The sequence below is a fragment of the Bufo bufo genome, chromosome 6 (genome assembly GCF_905171765.1).
Source record: "Bufo bufo chromosome 6, aBufBuf1.1, whole genome shotgun sequence".
Taxonomy (NCBI): Eukaryota; Metazoa; Chordata; class Amphibia; order Anura; family Bufonidae; genus Bufo; species Bufo bufo.
The window spans coordinates 261,457-284,397 of record NC_053394.1 but is presented as its reverse complement, the minus strand read 5'-3'; the positions used below and the strand labels follow the sequence as shown (position 1 = coordinate 284,397).

Genomic DNA, 22,941 nt, shown 5'->3' with positions numbered 1-22,941 from the left:
ATGAGGGCAGCACTATATATATATAATGAGGACAGCACTATAGATATATATAATGAGGGCAGCACTATATATATATATAATGAGGGCAGCACTATAGATATAGATATAATGAGGGCAGCACTATAGATATATATATAATGAGGACAGCACTATATATAGATATAATGAGGGCAGCACTATAGATATATATAATGAGGGCAGCACTATATATATATATAGATATAATGAGGGCAGCACTATATATAGATATAATGAGGGCAGCACTATAGATATATATAATGAGGGCAGCACTATAGATATATATAATGAGGGCAGCACTATATATATATAATGAGGACAGCACTATATAGATATAATGAGGGCAGCACTATATATATATATAGATATAATGAGGGCAGCACTATAGATATAGATATAATGAGGGCAGCACTATATATATATATATATAATGAGGGCAGCACTATATATATATAATGAGGGCAGCACTATATATATATAATGAGGGCAGCACTATATATATATAATGAGGGCAGCACTATATATATATATATAATGAGGGCAGCACTATAGATATATAATGAGGGCAGCACTATATATATATATATAATGAGGGCAGCACTATATATATATAATGAGGGCAGCACTATATATATATATATAATGAGGACAGCACTATATATATATAATGAGGGCAGCACTATATATATGTATAATGAGGGCAGCACTATAGATATATATAATGAGGGCAGCACTATATATAGATATAATGAGGGCAGCACTATATATAGATATAATGAGGACAGCACTATATATATATATATAATGAGGGCAGCACTATAGATATATATAATGAGGGCAGCACTATATATAGATATAATGAGGGCAGCACTATATATATATAATGAGGGCAGCACTATATATATATATATAATGAGGGCAGCACTATATATAGATATAATGAGGGCAGCACTATATATAGATATAATGAGGGCAGCACTATATATATATAATGAGGGCAGCACTATATATATATATAATGAGGGCAGCACTATATATATATATAATGAGGGCAGCACTATATATATATATAATGAGGGCAGCACTATAGATATATAATGAGGGCAGCACTATATATAGATATAATGAGGGCAGCACTATAGATATATATAATGAGGGCAGCACTATATATAGATATAATGAGGGCAGCACTATATAGATATAATGAGGGCAGCACTATAGATATAGATATAATGAGGGCAGCACTATATATAGATATATAATGAGGGCAGCACTATAGATATATAATGAGGGCAGCACTATATATATATATATATATATATAATGAGGGCAGCACTATATATATATATAATGAGGGCAGCACTATATATATATAATGAGGGCAGCACTATATATATATATAGATATAATGAGGGCAGCACTATAGATATATATAATGAGGGCAGCACTATAGATATATATAGATATAATGAGGGCAGCACTATATATATATATAATGAGGGCAGCACTATAGATATATATAGATATAATGAGGGCAGCACTATATATATATATAATGAGGGCAGCACTATATATATATATAATGAGGGCAGCACTATATATATATATAATGAGGGCAGCACTATAGATATATAATGAGGGCAGCACTATATATATATATATAATGAGGGCAGCACTATAGATATATAATGAGGGCAGCACTATATATATATATATATATATAATGAGGGCAGCACTATAGATATATATAATGAGGGCAGCACTATAGATATATATAGATATAATGAGGGCAGCACTATAGATATATAATGAGGGCAGCACTATATATATATATATAATGAGGGCAGCACTATAGATATATAATGAGGGCAGCACTATATATATATATATAATGAGGGCAGCACTATATATATATATAATGAGGGCAGCACTATAGATATATATAATGAGGGCAGCACTATATATATATATATAATGAGGGCAGCACTATAGATATATATAATGAGGGCAGCACTATATATATATATATATATATATAATGAGGGCAGCACTATAGATATATATATAATGAGGGCAGCACTATATATATAGATATAATGAGGGCAGCACTATAGATATAGATATAATGAGGGCAGCACTATATATATATATAATGAGGGCAGCACTATAGATATATATATAATGAGGGCAGCACTATAGATATATATAATGAGGGCAGCACTATAGATATATATAATGAGGGCAGCACTATATATATATATATAATGAGGGCAGCACTATAGATATATATAATGAGGGCAGCACTATATATATATATATATATATATATAATGAGGGCAGCACTATATATATATATATAATGAGGGCAGCACTATAGATATATATAATGAGGGCAGCACTATAGATATATATATAATGAGGGCAGCACTATATATATAGATATAATGAGGGCAGCACTATAGATATAGATATAATGAGGGCAGCACTATATATATATATAATGAGGGCAGCACTATAGATATATATATAATGAGGGCAGCACTATAGATATATATAATGAGGGCAGCACTATAGATATATATAATGAGGGCAGCACTATATATATATATAATGAGGGCAGCACTATAGATATATATAATGAGGGCAGCACTATATATATATATATATAGATATAATGAGGGCAGCACTATATATATATAGATATAATGAGGGCAGCACTATAGATATATATATATAATGAGGGCAGCACTATATATATAGATATAATGAGGGCAGCACTATATATAGATATAATGAGGGCAGCACTATATATATATAATGAGGGCAGCACTATATATATATAATGAGGGCAGCACTATATATATATATATAGATATAATGAGGGCAGCACTATAGATATATATATATAATGAGGGCAGCACTATATATATAGATATAATGAGGGCAGCACTATATATATATATATATATAATGAGGGCAGCACTATAGATATATATATATATATAATGAGGGCAGCACTATATATATATAGATATAATGAGGGCAGCACTATATAGATATATATATATAATGAGGGCAGCACTATATATATATATATAATGAGGGCAGCACTATATATATATAGATATAATGAGGGCAGCACTATATAGATATATATATAATGAGGGCAGCACTATATATATAGATATAATGAGGGCAGCACTATAGATATATATATATATATAAAATGAGGGCAGCACTATAGATATATATATATATAATGAGGGCAGCACTATATATATAATGAGGGCAGCACTATATATATATAGATATAATGAGGGCAGCACTATATAGATATAGATATAATGAGGGCAGCACTATATAGATATAGATATAATGAGGGCAGCACTATATATATATAGATATAATGAGGGCAGCACTATATAGATATAGATATAATGAGGGCAGCACTATATATATATATAATGAGGGCAGCACTATATATATATAGATATAATGAGGGCAGCACTATAGATATATATATATAATGAGGGCAGCACTATATATATATAGATATAATGAGGGCAGCACTATATATATATATAATGAGGGCAGCACTATATATATATATATATATATATATAATGAGGGCAGCACTATATATATATATAGATATAATGAGGGCAGCACTATAGATATATATATATAATGAGGGCAGCACTATATATATATAGATATAATGAGGGCAGCACTATATAGATATATATATAATGAGGGCAGCACTATATATATAGATATAATGAGGGCAGCACTATAGATATATATATATATATAAAATGAGGGCAGCACTATAGATATATATATATATAATGAGGGCAGCACTATATATATAATGAGGGCAGCACTATATATATATAGATATAATGAGGGCAGCACTATATAGATATAGATATAATGAGGGCAGCACTATATATATATAGATATAATGAGGGCAGCACTATATAGATATAGATATAATGAGGGCAGCACTATATATATATAGATATAATGAGGGCAGCACTATATATATATATATATAATGAGGGCAGCACTATATATATATAATGAGGGCAGCACTATATATATATATAATGAGGGCAGCACTATATATATATATAATGAGGGCAGCACTATATATATATATAATGAGGGCAGCACTATATATATATATAATGAGGGCAGCACTATATATAGATATAATGAGGGCAGCACTATATAGATATAGATATAATGAGGGCAGCACTATATATATATAATGAGGGCAGCACTATATATATATAATGAGGGCAGCACTATATAGATATAATGAGGGCAGCACTATATATATATATATATATATAATGAGGGCAGCACTATAGATATATAATGAGGGCAGCACTATATATATATATATAATGAGGGCAGCACTATATATATATATAATGAGGGCAGCACTATATAGATATAATGAGGGCAGCACTATATATATATATATAATGAGGGCAGCACTATATATATATATAATGAGGGCAGCACTATATAGATATAATGAGGGCAGCACTATATAGATATAATGAGGGCAGCACTATATATATATATATATATATAATGAGGGCAGCACTATATATATATATAATGAGGGCAGCACTATATATATATATAATGAGGGCAGCACTATATATATATAATGAGGGCAGCACTATATAGATATAATGAGGGCAGCACTATATATATATATATATATATAATGAGGGCAGCACTATAGATATATATAATGAGGGCAGCACTATATATATATATAATGAGGGCAGCACTATATATATATATATAATGAGGGCAGCACTATATATATATATATATAATGAGGGCAGCACTATAGATATATATAATGAGGGCAGCACTATATATATATATAATGAGGGCAGCACTCCGGTCTGGTGATGAAAACAGGTGGATTTTATTACATGGTCCAGGGATTAAAGGTGGGATTTGCACCTGGCAATTTACAGAGTGCTGCTGCCTGTTTTTCATATATATATATATTTTTTATTTTATTTTTTGTTCTAAACCTGCGTAGCCGTGTTTTCCAAATGGCGTATATGTGAAACCGGACCAAGGCCTCTTTCACATGAGCGACGTGGATTGCTTCAGGATCTCTTTGGTTTGGCACATGTTGAATAAGTTGTTTCTGTGATTGCGTTCAGTGGGACTTTTTTCCGTCTGGATTGTATCTGGATTACAGATATTTTTCACGCGCGTGAAGAAAAACTGAAGAATAACCCTCAACATCTCCTAGCAACCATCAGTGAAAAACACCTTGCATCTGGATGCCTTCAGATTTTTACACAAGCCCCATTAATGTCTATGGAGCCAGAGTTGCATGAACCACAATACAGAACCTGCTGCGATTTCTCCTGAACATAAGGACGATGCACAGAACCGTTGAATGGGTCAGGATTCCCACCAGATGCTGGGCTTGTGATATTGCGGTTTGGTGTGGATTTAGCACTGAAAATAATACAATACAAACCACATTGACACATAGCAGAAGTGGGTGCTAGAAGGTGTCCACGGTTCGGTGGCACGGAGCGGTACATGCAGGACACCAGGCAGGTTCTAGTGATAGAATGCCACTGCTGACGTCCAGAGGCGGCGGCATGCTCTGCCATGTTGGATTGCTACCCGCAGTCTGGAGTAACGTCCTGGTATAAAGGCGCAGTCTCTTATCCAGTCCAGGAAACCCACCATTACAGAGCATCCCCTGCTGGGGCAATTCCTCCCCTCTCATATGGTTCTCACAATACAACCTGCATTTGCCGTGATGCCTCTGGCTTTGCAGAGTCCTATCTGGTTGCTCCTAAAATGGCATCAAGGGATAAATCACATTTGGGTGGGTATTAACGAGCTACATCCCACAAATGCCTGACTCGCACCATTTAAAGAGGTTTCCAACTACTTTCTTCAGGCAAATATATGGATACTAAAGCATGTCACTGCTCCTCTCAATCCACCTAAGGAACTAATAGATGGGGCCCCCACCAAACGTATACTTACTGATGGTGGGGGAGAGCTGCCCGCACTATATTAAACTGACTGACGGCTGCTCTCCCCACCACTGTCCACCATACACCGGTGCCCCATATACCAGTTACACCATCAATAACAACAGAGCTCAACCCCCATGCACCAATCCCATCCAGTCCCCCCCCATTCAGACTAACCATCCTAACCCCCAAAAATAGTCAGAGAGCCTGTTCACCACCCCCACAATCGTTTTCAGGCTCACCACTCCCCGCTCCCCAAATTAGTCAGTGCTCATCACTCCATCTCCACAAGCTCACCATCCTCCCTCCATCTCCGATCTGGTCACAGTGCTCATTCCTCCATCTTCACAAGCTCACCATCCTCCCTCCATCTCCGATCTGGTCACAGTGCTCATTCCTCCATCTCCACAAGCTCACCATCCTCCCTCCATCTCCGATCTGGTCACAGTGCTCATTCCTCCATCTCCACAAGCTCACCATCCTCCTCCCTCCATCTCCGATCTGGTCACAGTGCTCATTCCTCCATCTCCACAAGCTCACCATCCTCCCTCCATCTCCGATCTGGTCACAGTGCTCATTCCTCCATCTCCACAAGCTCACCATCCTCCCCCCACCTCCGATCTGGTCACAGTGCTCATTCCTCCATCTCCACAAGCTCACCATCCTCCCCCCACCTCCGATCTGGTCACAGTGCTCATTCCTCCATCTCCACAAGCTCACCATCCTCCCCCCTCCTCCGATCTGGTCACAGTGCTCATTCCTCCATCTCCACAAGCTCACCATCCTCCCCCCACCTCCGATCAGGTCACAGTGCTCATTCCTCCATCTCCACAAGCTCACCATCCTCCCTCACCTCCGATCTGGTCACAGTGCTCATTCCTCCATCTCCACAAGCTCACCATCCTCCCTCACCTCCGATCTGGTCACAGTGCTCATTCCTCAATCTCCACAGGCTTACCATTCTCCCCCCTCCTCCGATCTGGTCACAGTGCTCATTCCTCCATCTCCACAAGCTCACCATCCTCCCCCCTCCTCCGATCTGGTCACAGTGCTCATTCCTCCATCTCCACAAGCTCACCATCCTCCCCCCTCCTCCGATCAGGTCACAGTGCTCATTCCTCCATCTCCACAAGCTCACCATCCTCCCCCCTCCTCCGATCTGGTCACAGTGCTCATTCCTCCATCTCCACAAGCTCACCATTCTCCCTCCACCTCCGATCTGGTCACAGTGCTCATTCCTCCATCTCCACAAGCTCACCATCCTCCCCCCTCCTCCGATCTGGTCACAGTGCTCATTCCTCCATCTCCACAAGCTCACCATTCTCCCCCCTCCTCCGATCTGGTCACAGTGCTCATTCCTCCATCTCCACAAGCTCACCATCCTCCCCCCTCCTCCGATCTGGTCACAGTGCTCATTCCTCCATCTCCACAAGCTCACCATCCTCCCTCTACCTCCGATCTGGTCACAGTGCTCATTCCTCCATCTCCACAAGCTCACCATCCTCCCCCCTCCTCCGATCTGGTCACAGTGCTCATTCCTCCATCTCCACAAGCTCACCATTCCCCCCACCTCCGATCTGGTCACAGTGCTCATTCCTCCATGTCCACAAGCTCACCATCCTCCCTCACCTCCGATCTGGTCACAGTGCTCATTCCTCCATCTCCACAAGCTCACCATCCTCCCCCTCCTCCGATCTGGTCACATTGCTCATTCCTCCATCTCCACAAGCTCACCATCCTCCCTCCACCTCCGATCTGGTCACAGTGCTCATTCCTCCATCTCTACAAGCTCACCATCCTCCCTCCACCTCCGATCTGGTCACAGTGCTCATTCCTCCATCTCCACAAGCTCACCATCCTCCCCCCTCCTCCGATCTGGTCACAGTGCTCATTCCTCCATCTCCACAAGCTCACCATCCTCCCCCCACCTCCGATCAGGTCACAGTGCTCATTCCTCCATCTCCACAAGCTCACCATCCTCCCCCCACCTCCGATCTGGTCACAGTGCTCATTCCTCCATCTCCACAAGCTCACCATCCTCCCTCCACCTCCGATCTGGTCACAGTGCTCATTCCTCCATCTCCACAAGCTCACCATCCTCCCCCTACCTCCGATCTGGTCACAGTGCTCATTCCTCCATCTCCACAAGCTCACCATCCTCCCCCCTCCTCCGATCTGGTCACAGTGCTCATTCCTCCATCTCCACAAGCTCACCATCCTCCCCCTCCTCCGATCTGGTCACAGTGATTATTCCTCCATCTCCACAATCTCACCATCCTCCCCCCACCTCCGATCAGGTCACAGTGCTCATTCCTCCATCTCCACAAGCTCACCATCCTCCCTCCACCTCCGATCTGGTCACAGTGCTCATTCCTCCATCTCTACAAGCTCACCATCCTCCCTCCACCTCCGATCTGGTCACAGTGCTCATTCCTCCATCTCCACAAGCTCACCATCCTCCCTCCATCTCCGATCTGGTCACAGTGCTCATTCCTCCATCTCCACAAGCTCACCATCCTCCTCCCACCTCCGATCAGGTCACAGTGCTCATTCCTGCATCTCCACAAGCTCACCATCCTCCCTCCATCTCCACAAGCTCACCATCCTCCCTCCATCTCCGATCTGGTCACAGTGCTCATTCCTCCATCTCCACAAGCTCACCATCCTCCTGCCACCTCCGATCAGGTCACAGTGCTCATTCCTCCATCTCCACAAACTCACCATTCCCCCCACCTCCGATCTGGTCACAGTGCTCATTCCTCCATCTCCACAAGCTCACCATCCTCCCTCCATCTCCGATCTGGTCACAGTGCTCATTCCTCCATCTCCACAAGCTCACCATCCTCCTCCCACCTCCGATCAGGTCACAGTGCTCATTCCTCCATCTCCACAAACTCACCATTCCCCCCACCTCCGATCTGGTCACAGTGCTCATTCCTCCATCTCCACAAGCTCACCATTCTCCCCCTACCTCCGATCTGGTCACAGTGCTCATTCCTCCATCTCCACAAGCTCACCATTCCCCCCCCCGCCCCACCTTCGATCTGGTCACAGTGCTTGTTCCTCCATCTCCACAAGCTCACCATCCTCCCCCCCTCCTCCGATCTGGTCACAGTGATTATTCCTCCATCTCCACAAGCTCACCATTCTCCCCCCTCCTCCGATCTGGTCACAGTGCTCATTCCTCCATCTCCACAAGCTCACCATTCTCCCCCTACCTCCGATCTGGTCACAGTGCTCATTCCTCCATCTCCACAAGCTCACCATTCCCCCCACCCACCTTCGATCTGGTCACAGTGCTTGTTCCTCCATCTCCACAAGCTCACCATCCCCCCCCCCTCCTCCGATCTGGTCACAGTGATTATTCCTCCATCTCCACAAGCTCACCATTCTCCCCCCTCCTCATATCTGGTCACAGTGCTCATTCCTCCATCTCCACAAGCTCACCATTCTCCCCCCACCTTCGATCTGGTCACAGTGCTCATTCCTCCATCTCCACAAGATCACCATCCTCCCCCCACCTCCGATCAGGTCACAGTGCTCATTCCTCCATCTCCACAAGCTCACCATTCTCCCCCCACCTTCGATCTGGTCACAGTGCTCATTCCTCCATCTCCACAAGCTCACCATCCTCCTCCCACCTCCGATCAGGTCACAGTGCTCATTCCTCCATCTCCACAAGCTCACCATTCCCCCCCACCTCCGATCTAGTCACAGTGCTCATTCCTCCATCTCCACAAGCTCACCATTCTCCACCCCACCTCTGATCTGGTCACAGTGTTCATTCCTCCATCTCCACAAGCTCACCATTCTCCCTCCACCTCCGATCTGGTCACAGTGCTCATTCCTCCATCTCCACAAGCTCACCATTCTCCCCCCACCTCCGATCTGGTCACAGTGCTCATTCCTCCATCTCCACAAGCTCACCATCCTCCCCCTACCTCTGATCAGGTCACAGTGCTCATTCCTCCATCTCCACAAGAGCTCACCATCCTCCCTCCACCTCCGATCTGGTCACAATGCTCATTCCTCCATCTCCACAAGCTCACCATCCCCCCCCCACCTCCCATCAGGTCACAGTGCTCATTCCTCCATCTCCACAAGATCACCACCCCCCCCCCCCACCTCCAATCTGGTCACAGTGCTCATTCCTCCATCTCCACAAGCTCACCATCCTCCCTCCACCTCCGATCTGGTCACAATGCTCATTCCTCCATCTCCACAAGCTCACCATTCCCCCCACCTCCAATCTGGTCACAGTGCTCATTCCTCCATCTCCACAAGCTCACCATCCTCCCCCTACCTCCGATCTGGTCACAGTGCTCCTTCCCCATCCCTCAAATTTACCATCCTCCCTCCCCCTCCGATCTGGTCACAGTGCTCATTCCTCCATCTCCACAAGCTCACCATCCTCCTCCCACCTCCGATCAGGTCACAGTGCTCATTCCTCCATTTCCACAAGCTCACCATCCTCCCTCCACCTCCGATCTGGTCACAGTGCTCATTCCTCCATTTCCACAAGCTCACCATCCTCCCTCCACCTCCGATCTGGTCACAGTGCTCATTCCTCCATCTCCACAAGCTCACCATTCCCCCCCACCTCCGATCTAGTCACAGTGCTCATTCCTCCATCTCCACAAGCTCACCATCCTCCCCCTACCTCCGATCAGGTCACAGTGCTCATTCCTCCATTTCCACAAGCTCACCATCCTCCCTCCACCTCCGATCTGGTCACAGTGCTCATTCCTCCATCTCCACAAGCTCACCATTCTCCCCCCCACCTCTGATCTGGTCACAGTGCTCATTCCTCCATCTCCACAAGCTCACCATTCCCCCCCACCTCCGATCTGGTCACAGTGCTCATTCCTCCATCTCCACAAGCTCACCATCCTCCTCCCACCTCCGATCTGGTCACAGTGCTCATTCCTCCATCTCCACAAGCTCACCATTCTCCCCCCACCTCCGATCTGGTCACAGTGCTCATCCCTCCATCTCCACAAGCTCACCATCCTCCCCCTACCTCCGATCAGGTCACAGTGCTCATTCCTCCATTTCCACAAGCTCACCATCCTCCCTCCACCTCCGATCTGGTCACAGTGCTCATTCCTCCATCTCCACAAGCTCACCATTCCCCCCCACCTCCGATCTAGTCACAGTGCTCATTCCTCCATCTCCACAAGCTCACCATTCTCCCCCCCACCTCTGATCTGGTCACAGTGTTCATTCCTCCATCTCCACAAGCTCACCATTCTCCCCCCACCTCCGATCTGGTCACAGTGCTCATCCCTCCATCTCCACAAGCTCACCATCCTCCCCCTACCTCTGATCAGGTCACAGTGCTCATTCCTCCATCTCCACAAGAGCTCACCATCCTCCCTCCACCTCCGATCTGGTCACAGTGCTCATTCCTCCATCTCCACAAGCTCACCATCCCCCCCCCACCTCCCATCTGGTCACAGTGCTCATTCTTCCATCTCCCCAGGTGCACCATCCTCCTCCCAAACACCAGTCCATTCACATACCTTTCTTAATCTGTGGCAGTCCTGAGGAGGAGCAGTGTAGTTAGGTAAGCAAGCAGGCAGTAGCGTAGCAGAGTTCCAATCTCTTTGGGGGCCAAGGCAGGAAGCATGAAGGTGGTCCTAGCAGACATGGCATGTGTGGCACATCTGAAGGTTCTGTTCATTAAAAGGTAAAGCGCGGCGGTGGGGCAACTAACAAATGGTCACAGGACTGAACAGTCTTGCTGTCGTTTGGAAACAGCTGGCCCGCCAGCAGAAAAACGGTCTGCAGGTCTCCTCTGGCACGCATGGGGCAGGTGGCCGACCCCTGGTATACACAGTGAAATCTCTGCTACTACTCAGTGCAGTCCCGGCCTATCGGGTAAAGCATATGATATCTTCATCAGCACTTTGTACATGAGGAGACACACAACAAGAGGAGTGAAGCTTCGCGGTCTGGAAGCTATCAGAAGGGATTTAATGGCAGCTGATGTAAACCTGCAGTTGGTGAGAAGTCCTCCATGGCGGTCTACACAGGAGAACAAGCTCTGATCTGGCGGCCAGACTGGGTTACGTAGCTGTCCATACTGAAAGGGCTAATTAAGTGGCTATCAGGAGGAGAACATCGTCTGAACAGGGCCTAATATCAGGATTGCTCCTTTCTGTTCAGCATTTGCAGTCACAAGACAGACATGAAAAACTCTGACAACAGGTAGCGGAGCATCTGGACCTTCATAGCATCATCAACTCTTTGTTACCTTGGTGACCTCTTCAGAGATGTTGTAATCCATATTTTGTAGAAGACTCCGGTACATGCGGAACTTGTTGAGCAGGGAAGGGAGGGTGGCGGACATCAGGGCCTCGGTGTACTGCTCCAGGCTGGGTGGACACAGCTGTGGCTTCAGGTGCACGTGGCAGTCTGACTGAAAGAGAAAACACAGACTATGGATCATCAGGGGGAAATGGAATTCAGAAACCATTTGTGGTCACCTCAGTAACGTGGACTTATACCTGCACCCATGGCTTCCTGCTACCTCACCCACCAGCTCAGACAGACTGTCTCTGGGGGTAAACCAATCAAAGCCGCCGTCCGGGCCGCACTTACTGTCAGTTCAGATTCTTCTGGCCTTGCCCTAAACTTCATCAGCTCGCCATATACTCTCTCAACGCATTCATATTCTGGAAGCAGAGCAGCATCCTAAGCCTCTAACGAGACAACCAACCTCGGACTCCAATCGACAAAGCAGCCAAGGTTGAACCACTTGCAACGGAAGAGGTTCCGCTTCGGCGCAAAACCACCGGTGGAGAGGGTCTTATTTGATAAATTCTTTTTTAATTAAAGGAAGCGCATCAATAGAAAACAACGCCTTCATCAGGTTGTGAAGGTGAAGTGTTTGCTATTTATGCGCTTCCTTTAATTAAAAAAGAAGAATTTATCTAATAAGACCCTCTCCACCGGTGGTTTTGCGCTGAAGCAGAACCTCTTCCGTTGCAAGTATCCTTTGGGGGACTGGACATCCTATCCAAAAGAAAACTCTGTCTGCGGCCCCGGCGTAAAGGTGTCATTTACACAAGTTTACAGTAGGGTTGTGCCTATATTAGCCCATAAGGTGAGCCTCCAGATCCCGCACTTCTTTTTTGCATTTGCATGAACATACTACCCTATTGTGCGCCCCTTTCTCTCTTTTCTCTATCTAGATACGTCCATTATCAAAAAAAAAATGTTGAACCACTGACCACAGCAGAACAGTGGACATGTTCTTTAACTGCAAGAATTCAGCGTCTCATAGAAGGTGAGGAATAGGAGCCAGTGGGAGCAGTGACCTCCCAATGACATCAGGGACATTAATGAGAAAGAATTTACATTGTAGGAAATGTCATAATCGATGAAGATGGAATGATCCCCACAGACCTAGGTGCAGCAGAGCTTGATGTGCGCTGCTGGGGGGGGGCACTATGTTCCTTCTGGTTGATATAAGAGCCTGTAATATGACAGGAGCAGAACACACAGCTCTAGACTGGAGACCTGGGACACAACCAGGAGAGGACATGTTCACACAAGGACAAGCAGCAGGAAGGAATACTCACTGGAAGCAGTGACCTGCCCTCTGAGGCAACCAGGACATTAATATTACAGGGGAATTCCATCTGATGGTAACTGAAGTCGTAGTCCACCTTCTGCCAGGTGATCAGGTTACCCAGTGCAGTCAAATTGCGGACTCCTAAAGAACAGATAGATGATTATAAGCACTAAGGAATATTAGTAACCCTCCCCTCACCTGCCCTGACCGGCCAGCCCCTCACCTGCCATGACCGGCCAGCCCCTCACCTGCCCTGACCGGCCAGCCCCTCACCTGCCATGACCGGCCAGCCCCTCACCTGCCCTGACCGGCCAGCCCCTCACCTGCCCTGACCGGCCAGCCCCTCACCTGCCCTGACCGGCCAGCCCCTCACCTGCCCTGACCGGCCAGCCCCTCACCTCCCCTGACCGGCCAGCCCCTCACCTCCCCTGACCGGCCAGCCCCTCACCTGCCCTGACCGGCCAGCCCCTCACCTGCCCTGACCGGCCAGCCCCTCACCTCCCCTGACCGGCCAGCCCCTCACCTCCCCTGACCGGCCAGCCCCTCACCTCCCCTGACCGGCCAGCCCCTCACCTCCCCTGACCGGCCAGCCCCTCACCTCCCCTGACCGGCCAGCCGCTCACCTCCCCTGACCGGCCAGCCGCTCACCTCCCCTGACCGGCCAGCCGCTCACCTCCCCTGACCGGCCAGCCCCTCACCTCCCCTGACCGGCCAGCCCCTCACCTCCCCTGACCGGCCAGCCGCTCACCTCCCCTGACCGGCCAGCACCTCACCTCCCCTGACCGGCCAGCCCCTCACCTCCCCTGACCGGCCAGCCCCTCAGCCACTAACCTGCTGTGTCGAGCTGGCCCTGCTCCAGGACGGTCTCATCTACCACCAGCAGGGTGTGTGACGGCAGCTGCAGGAGGCCACTCACCAGACGGTTTGCGGAGTAATCTTTGCAGGGAATGAAGCGCATGGTGTTCATGTTTTCTATGGTCATTGGAAGATAATGAGACTGCAGAAGGAGAATAAAAATAAAAAACTATCAGGATACTTCACGAGGGCACAGCGTGGGATTTTTCTGGACTGATGTACAACCATTTATCGCACCACACATACTGACTTACCACAGCTACAATTTGCTGCAGGACACGATAAAAATGTTGGGTGAAGCCACTGTTTCGCGGACAACCGCTGAGGTTTAGGGAGAATTTCCCCAGGGGAAGAACGTCTCTCCGTGCATATCTGTCAATGATCAGAGACCAAAAACGTTACTGCGCCACATGACTACTGAACGAGGAGAGACCGAGCCAAACGTCTGCTCGTCTACTCACGACTTAGAGAACCTGTCATGACAACCTACAAAACCACCACCACACCAACCTGTCATCCATGACGGTGACAGGTTCAATGGTGTCCAGATTCAGCAGAATACAGAGAAAGTGTAAATGAAGCGAGAGCCGCACACCTGGGGTCAGAGGTGGCCAAGTGGTCAGACCGCCTTTTGATCGGCACCTCGGAAATAATTGCTTGGTGCTGCGAATAAACTTAAGTTAAAATTGTGTTTTTTTTTCCCAGTTCAACCACACAAATTTTTATTTATTTATTTTTTAACAGTTTCTCCAAACATTTTATGACCCATTAAATGGTTCCATTAAAAACTCTAATTTGTCCCGCAAAAAACAGGCTCTCACAAAAAAATGTGTTATTCTCATTCAAAGAGCTTTTCCTGTGTCATGATGAACCTTCCTGGACACGGAAAGACATCCGTGTGACCTCGTCATCGGCTGGTGGCGGTTTTGGGGACAAAGTCCTCATTTCTCTTAAATAACTGTCAAATTAAAGAGCTGCTAAAATGACACATTCAGGAGATATCACAAAACAAAAAACTATCGGGTGCATAAAACACACAGAAAACTACAATGTATTGCCAGTTTAGGGTTAAAAAAGCCACCCAATAAGCCCCGTGGACCCCCACCCATTTTCAGGGCCCTTCACTGTGGACTAAGACTCGCAGAAGGAATATCCAAAGTATTTAGACTCTGAAAACAACATTTTCGAATTTGGTAAAACTGAATTTTCTAATATTCTCTTGCAAGTTGCACCAAATGTATAAAACTACCGGTGGTAACTGGGGACCGGTCTCTGCACTCATCTGTGGTCTGGTGTTGGACACCCGGACGTGCGATTTGAAGATTTTAATAGTTTATATCTATATGTCAAAACCAGGCTTCCAGCTACTGGAGATGGAGATTTGCCGGTTTCTCTCACAGGAACATTTTTGGCTGTGACCATAATCTGAGGTACAAGCTCCGTCAGATGGGAAAAAAGGAAGGAGACGTTTATTCTGAAGCAATTGACAAGAAAGCCCTTTATTTAACCATCCTCCCCCCTCCTCCGATCTGGTCACAGTGCTCATTCCTCCATCTCTACAAGCTCACCATCCTCCTCCCACCTCCGATCAGGTCACAGTGCTCGTTCCTCCATCTCCACAAGCTCACCATCCTCCCCCTACCTCCGATCAGGTCACAGTGCTCATTCCTCCATCTCTACAAGCTCACCATCCTCCCTCCACCTCCGATCTGGTCACAATGCTCATTCCTCCATCTCCACAAGCTCACCATCCTCCCCCCCCCTCCGATCTGGTCACAGTGCTCATTCCTCCATCTCCCCAAGCTCACCATCCTCCCTCCACCTCCGATCTGGTCACAGTGCTCATTCCTCCATCTCCACAAGCTCACCATCCTCCCCCCCCCTCCGATCTGGTCACAGTGCTCATTCCTCCATCTCCCCAAGCTCACCATCCTCCCTCCACCTCCGATCTGGTCACAGTGCTCATTCCTCCATCTCCACAAGCTCACCATCCTCCCCCCCCCCCCGATCTGGTCACAGTGCTCATTCCTCCATCTCCCCAAGCTCACCATCCTCCCTCCACCTCCGATCTGGTCACAGTGCTCATTCCTCCATCTCCACAAGCTCACCATCCTCCCCCTACCTCCGATCAGGTCACAGTGCTCATTCCTCCATCTCCACAAGCTCACCATTCTCCCTCCACCTCCGATCTGGTCACAGTGCTCATTCCTCCATCTCCACAAGCTCACCATCCTCCCCCCACCTCCGATCTGGTCACAGTGCTCATTCCTCCATCTCCACAAGCTCACCATCCTCCCTCCACCTCCGATCAGGTCACAGTGCTCATTCCTCCATCTCCACAAGCTCACCATCCTCCCTCCACCTCCGATCAGGTCACAATGTTCATTCCTCCATCTCCACAAGCTCACCATCCTCCCTCCACCTCCGATCTGGTCACAGTGCTCATTCCTCCATCTCCACAAGCTCACCATCCTCCCTCCACCTCCGATCTGGTCACAGTGCTCATTCCTCCATCTCCACAAGCTCACCATCCTCCCCCCTCCTCCGATCAGGTCACAGTGTTCATTCCTCCATCTCCACAAGCTCACCATCCTCCCCCCTCCTCCGATCAGGTCACAGTGCTCATTCCTCCATCTCCACAAGCTCACCATCCTCCCTCCACCTCCGATCTGGTCACAGTGTTCATTCCTCCATCTCCACAAGCTCACCATCCTCCCCCCTCCTCCGATCTGGTCACAGTGCTCATTCCTCCATCTCCACAAGCTCACCATCCTCCCTCCACCTCTGATCTGGTCACAGTGTTCATTCCTCCATCTCCACAAGCTCACCATCCTCCCCCTACCTCCGATCAGGTCACAGTGGTCATTCCTCCATCTCCACAAGCTCACCATCCTCCCCCCACCTCCGATCAGGTCACAGTGCTCATTCCTCCATCTCCACAAGCTCACCATCCTCCCTCCATCTCCGATCTGGTCACAGTGCTCATTCCTCCATCTCCACAAGCTCACCATCCTCCCCCCTCCTCCGATCTGGTCACAGTGCTCATTCCTCCATCTCCACAAGCTCACCATTCTCCCTCCACCTCCGATCTGGTCACAGTGCTCATTCCTCCATCTCCACAAGCTCACCATCCTCCCTCCACCTCCGATCAGGTCACAGTGCTCATTCCTCCATCTCCACAAGCTCACCATCCTCCCTCCACCTCCGATCTGGTCACAGTGCTCATTCCTCCATCTCCACAAGCTCACCATCCTCCCCCCTCCTCCGATCTGGTCACAGTGCTCATTCCTCCATCTCCACAAGCTCACCATCCTCCCCCCTCCTCCGATCTGGTCACAGTGCTCATTCCTCCATCTCCACAAGCTCACCATCCTCCCCCCTCCTCCGATCTGGTCACAGTGCTCATTCCTCCATCTCCACAAGCTCACCATTCTCCCTCCACCTCCGATCTGGTCACAGTGCTCATTCCTCCATCTCCACAAGCTCACCATTCCCCCCCCCCCCACCTTCGATCTTGTCACAGTGCTTGTTCCTCCATCTCCACAAGCTCACCATCCTCCCCCCTCCTCTGATCTGGTCACAGTGCTCATTCCTCCATATCCCCCAATCTCACCTAGATGGGAAAAAAGGAAGGAGACGTTTATTCTGAAGCAATTGACAAGAAAGCCCTTTATATACTCCCTAGCTGAGGACACAGAGTCCTACATCAACAGGGAGACCACCAAGCATCACTAATGAGACGGAGATTGTGGAGGTGAGGTCCAAGACAGAGGAATGACAGCTGGAGAAGAGCGCATGGTCCATCCAGTCTGACCGGCCCCCTAGTACAGTGTTGGCGAACCTATGGCACGGGTGCCAGAGGCGGCACTCGGAGCCCTCTCTGTGGGCACCCGCACCCTGGAAAAAGTCTATGGCACACTAATGATTTTTCCTGCCCTTCATCAGCGCAGGGCTCGCTATGAACAGCACAGGCAGCGCACTGAGTGTAGCAGGCTATTATAGCTAAATGATAGAGTACATGGAAGATATACTATGTTTGACTTTAGAATTCAGGTTAAATTACCGTGTTGGCACTTTGCGATAAATAAGTGGGCTTTGGGTTAAAGTTTGGGCACTCAGTCTCTAAAAGGTTCACCATCACTGCCCTAGTAGATAGGTTTGGGAGCCCGAGTGGCGGGGGGAGCTGCTCCGACACCACAGATCTGCTCACATCCTGTCCCCTTTCCTAGTGGTATCATTATCTTTATTAGAAAACGACACTGTACATTTTTAATCATAATTCAAATACAAAATTAATATACTTTATGTCCCCCTTAAACCCCTCCCTTGTGATGCATCTCAGATCCCTCCATCACTCGGGAAAGAAGAAACAAGAGAGGAAAAAGGAAAATTTCTCTTGAGCATTTCTTTGCTTATAGAGAATATTTTCATATTTATCCATGTGTTCGGCTCTGGAACATATGGTGAAAACCAGGGCCGAGCGATCAGAAGTCCAGCCAGAAACCATATTCTTCCTAAAAGGTATCACTCGGTATCCAACATTCTACCATAACAGGAATCTGCAATCTCAATTTATGAATGAGGACATTATTAATAGCGCTCCAATAGTCTTCGTTTTGGACAAGAGCAGATGGAGATACGCCTTCATCGGGATGTTCTCGGAGCTGCCTGCTCCCGGTGACCGCATGCGTTTCAGAGAGCTCGCGGCGCAGGTAAGGACTTACCTCTGCATCGCCGGGCTTGGGAATAAAGATGGCCGATCTCACTGCTTAGGAGAACTCGAAAGTCAATCAACTGGACCTGGACGTGCCAAAGGGTGGGTAGACCGAGCCTCTAGGTGCTGAAGCAACGCCCTAATAGCACCTAGAGGCTTATTTTAGGAGAACGGTGGCAGGCAGGGAGTTATAAAGCTCACTGTCATGTACTGCCGACATGAGCCCATCACTAATGTCAGTCCGCTTCTGAGCAGAGCACTTATGTCGCTGGTTCCTACACTGCCCTGAATATTGTAGGCTCAGGTAAGTCCAAAGAGAGGCGGTATCTTTAGTGATAGGGACCCAAAAATAACCTCGCCACTGGGTTTTGGAGGGGCCTCCTGCCCCAGGATTATGGCCCATATACTAACTTTGAAGGAGAAGACAGACCGGCCGCACACCCTAAATCTGTGGAACTGTTTTGGGCAGGAAAGCCATGCTTGCGGTCGGCCAAATGTGACTTCCATGGAATTCGGGAACCCCTGCTCGGATCTGGGTGATTTTTGGATATGTTGTTCGCCCAGATCAGAGATATCCATAGATGTATAAATTATGGGGATATGTGGGGTTTTGAGGTGTTTTCGGTGTTTTGGGAAAAATGTGTGTTTTCTGCCTGTGAGTGACTAAGATAGCCCATTATGTTTGGTAATTGTATCACAGGCAGAGCCCATTGTGTTCTGGTAATTGTATTTTGTTGATTGCGTCACAGACAATGCCCATTGTATTTTGTTGATTGCGTTACAGACAGAGGGAAGGGGCTTTTGTGTACAATTGCTGGGAGGGTTTTAATACTGTAAATGCATGTGATTGGCTGATATATAAACTGTCACAGTCTTCTACAAGGTCCCCAGGGGGAGTGTCCCTTGCTAGGAGACCTGCATAAAAGGCTGAAAAATAACCCATTAAAGAGTTCCTGTTTTACATTCCCCATAGAGCCTCGTCTCATGTGTGGGGGATTGCTATACGCTGTATACTCCCCTGGCTATAACCCCTAGCTCTTGTAAGAGCTGTTCCTGGTCCTTGTTCCTGTGGTGGTTACGGTGTACAGCGGAGTGCTTGGAGCCCTCGGGAAGCACTAGGAGCATCCATCAACGGAGGTACCCGGTCGGGGTGCCAGGAGATCCGCTACAGGCCCGACACACGTTTGATCAAATATGTGCGCTAAGAGCATCCATTGACTTTTAGAATGACCCCCATTTCTTAGCTCTATTGTTTGTATGTATTAGGGTGTGCAGCCATTTTCTTTTTTATAGTCCGCTACATAACGTTATTTCTCATGACAGAAACCCTTTAAATTCGCAAATATGTTTCCCCATCCCTCTGGTTGAATACCTGGACAGTCAACTCCCCATGGCCTTTGTCCTGGCGATTGTATTTTAATAAATCGTGCCTTAAGTAATAATAATAGGATCCATCTTAACTCTCTGTTCTAAGTTTACTATCAAATCCTTTAAACAACTGGCCGTGCATCTCCAGAATGGATCTATCCTTTACACCAAGGATTGACGATCACAACTGAAAATATCTAAACCATGACAGATCATCCAAAGTCTCGCTTTGTGCGAGCTCCAAAAACGATGATCTCTCTATTCTCCACCACAGGTAAAACATATAAAATACTGATCTCCGGCAATGCGATCTGCAGCCTGTAGCTGGAGATTATACCAATGATTATACCACTGGAGCCATGATCTAGTCGTGCACCAGGATAACCGCTTTCTAGCCGCTCTATAGTCCTGTTCCACATTCATCGATTGGCCAGATTCTAGTAAGGTAAATCTATTGTTGTAGGAAGTCCCGTAGACAATGCACTTTTCTCCCATTCACGATATAACCATAACTGCCCGGCTATAAAACAGCCCTTGAAGTGGGGAAGATTCAAAGCCCCTCGCTCCAGGGGGTATATAAAGCCTTACCCTAAGTCATTAATCCTTCTTTCCATAAGTTAGAACAACTTGTCCTCTATCCATACGGGGGGGGGGGGGGGGGGGGGGGGGGGCTCCTAAGAATAGAGAGGCGTTGGGGTAGGGTCACCCCTTAACCAGGGACACTCTAGATAAGGGGAGACAAAGCCAAACACCAGTTTAGTCAACAGTGGGATCAGATTAAGCTGTAAAGAAATCTTCAATCTTGGGCGATCTAATCAAACCTAAATATTGGAAGGAGTAGGAGACGTGCAACCTACTCCAAAACCCCTCGCTGGAGGGCACACAACTATCCACTGGCAGAAGAGGAGTTTTTGACCAGTTATTTTTAATCTAGGCCTGAAACCCTGCCAAAGGAATTAACTATTCGGATGACTCTTGGAAGACTAGTGTCCGTATGCTCTATAAAGAATAGATCATCTGCGAAATGCGATCCTTAACCCTTCAATTCTAGTATCCTGCCTGATGGCCAAGGGCTCAATACAGATATCACATAACAATGGGGATAATGGGCGACCTGGGCGAGTAGCCCTATTCAAGGTAAAACTAGGTGTCAAACGCCCATCAATATTCAGTCTCGCCAAGGGAGATCTATATAGTAGCTTAATCATATCTCCAAATCTCTCTCCAAATCCCATCCTACCCCAAACCTTCCAGAGGAATCTCCACTCCACCCTGTGAAGGCCCTAGAGCAGTGATGGCGAACCTTTTAGAGACCGAGTGCCCAAACCTAAAACCCACTTATGTATCGCCAAGTGCCAACACGGCAATTTACCCTGAATACTACAGTCCAATATAGTATACGCTCCACGTACTTTATCATGTAGCTATAATAGCCGGCATTCAGTGCGCCGCCTGCTCTGGTCATGGTGCGCCGCCTGCTCTGGTCATGGTGCGCCGCCTGCTCTGTTCATGGTGCGCCGCCTGCTCTGGTCATGGTGCGCCGCCTGCTCTGTTCATGGTGCGCCGCCTGCTCTGTTCATGGTGCGCCGCCTGCTCTGGTCATGGTGCGCCGCCTGCTCTGGTCATGGTGCGCCGCCTGCTCTGGTCATGGTGCGCCGCCTGCTCTGGTCATGGTGCGCCGCCTGCTCTGGTCATGGTGCGCCGCCTGCTCTGGTCATGGTGCGCCGCCTGCTCTGGTCATGGTGCGCCGCCTGCTCTGGTCATGGTGCGCCGCCTGCTCTGGTCATGGTGCGCCGCCTGCTCTGGTCATGGTGCGCCGCCTGCTCTGGTCATGGTGCGCCGCCTGCTCTGGTCATGGTGCGCCGCCTGCTCTGGTCATGGTGCGCCCTGCGCTGATGAATGGCGGGAAAAGTCTAAGGCCTCTTTCACACTTGCGTTGTCCGGATCCGGCGTGTACTCTATTTGCCGGAGGTGCCCGCTGGATCCGGAAAAACGCAAGTGTACTGAAAGCATTTGAAGACGGATCCGTCTTCAAAATGCGTTCAGTGTTACTATGGCAGCCAGGACGCTATTAAAGTCACGTGATCCATGCGCTTGGGGTGCCCTGACGTCACTCTGAAGCGCCCCGGGGAGCCGCACGGACGGTAAGTATGCTGCTCCCCCGCTCCCCGCTACACTTTACCATGGCTGTCAGGACTTTAGCGTCCTGGCAGCCATGGTAACCATTCAGAAAAAGCTAAACGTCGGATCCGGTAATGCGCCGAAACGACGTTTAGCTTAAGGCCGGATCCAGATCAATGCCTTTCAATGGGCATTAATTCCGGATCCGGCCTTGCGGCAAGTGTTCAGGATTTTTGGCCGGAGCA

At 47.6% G+C, this 22,941-nt stretch overlaps 1 protein-coding gene across 1 annotated transcript in view; it reads right to left on the bottom strand.

The window, feature by feature from the left end:
- LOC121004788 (minichromosome maintenance complex binding protein) overlaps positions 1 to 22,941 on the bottom strand; it is a 119,192-nt gene that overhangs the window by 21,327 nt on the left and 74,924 nt on the right. Inside the window, exons 11-14 of the mRNA XM_040437148.1 lie at positions 14,748 to 14,865; positions 14,470 to 14,635; positions 13,646 to 13,779; positions 12,316 to 12,480 (exon numbers count right to left, since the gene is read on the bottom strand). Of these exons, the coding sequence (XP_040293082.1) occupies positions 12,316 to 12,480; positions 13,646 to 13,779; positions 14,470 to 14,635; positions 14,748 to 14,865 (583 nt within the window). The remainder of the gene's footprint in view (positions 1 to 12,315; positions 12,481 to 13,645; positions 13,780 to 14,469; positions 14,636 to 14,747; positions 14,866 to 22,941) is intronic.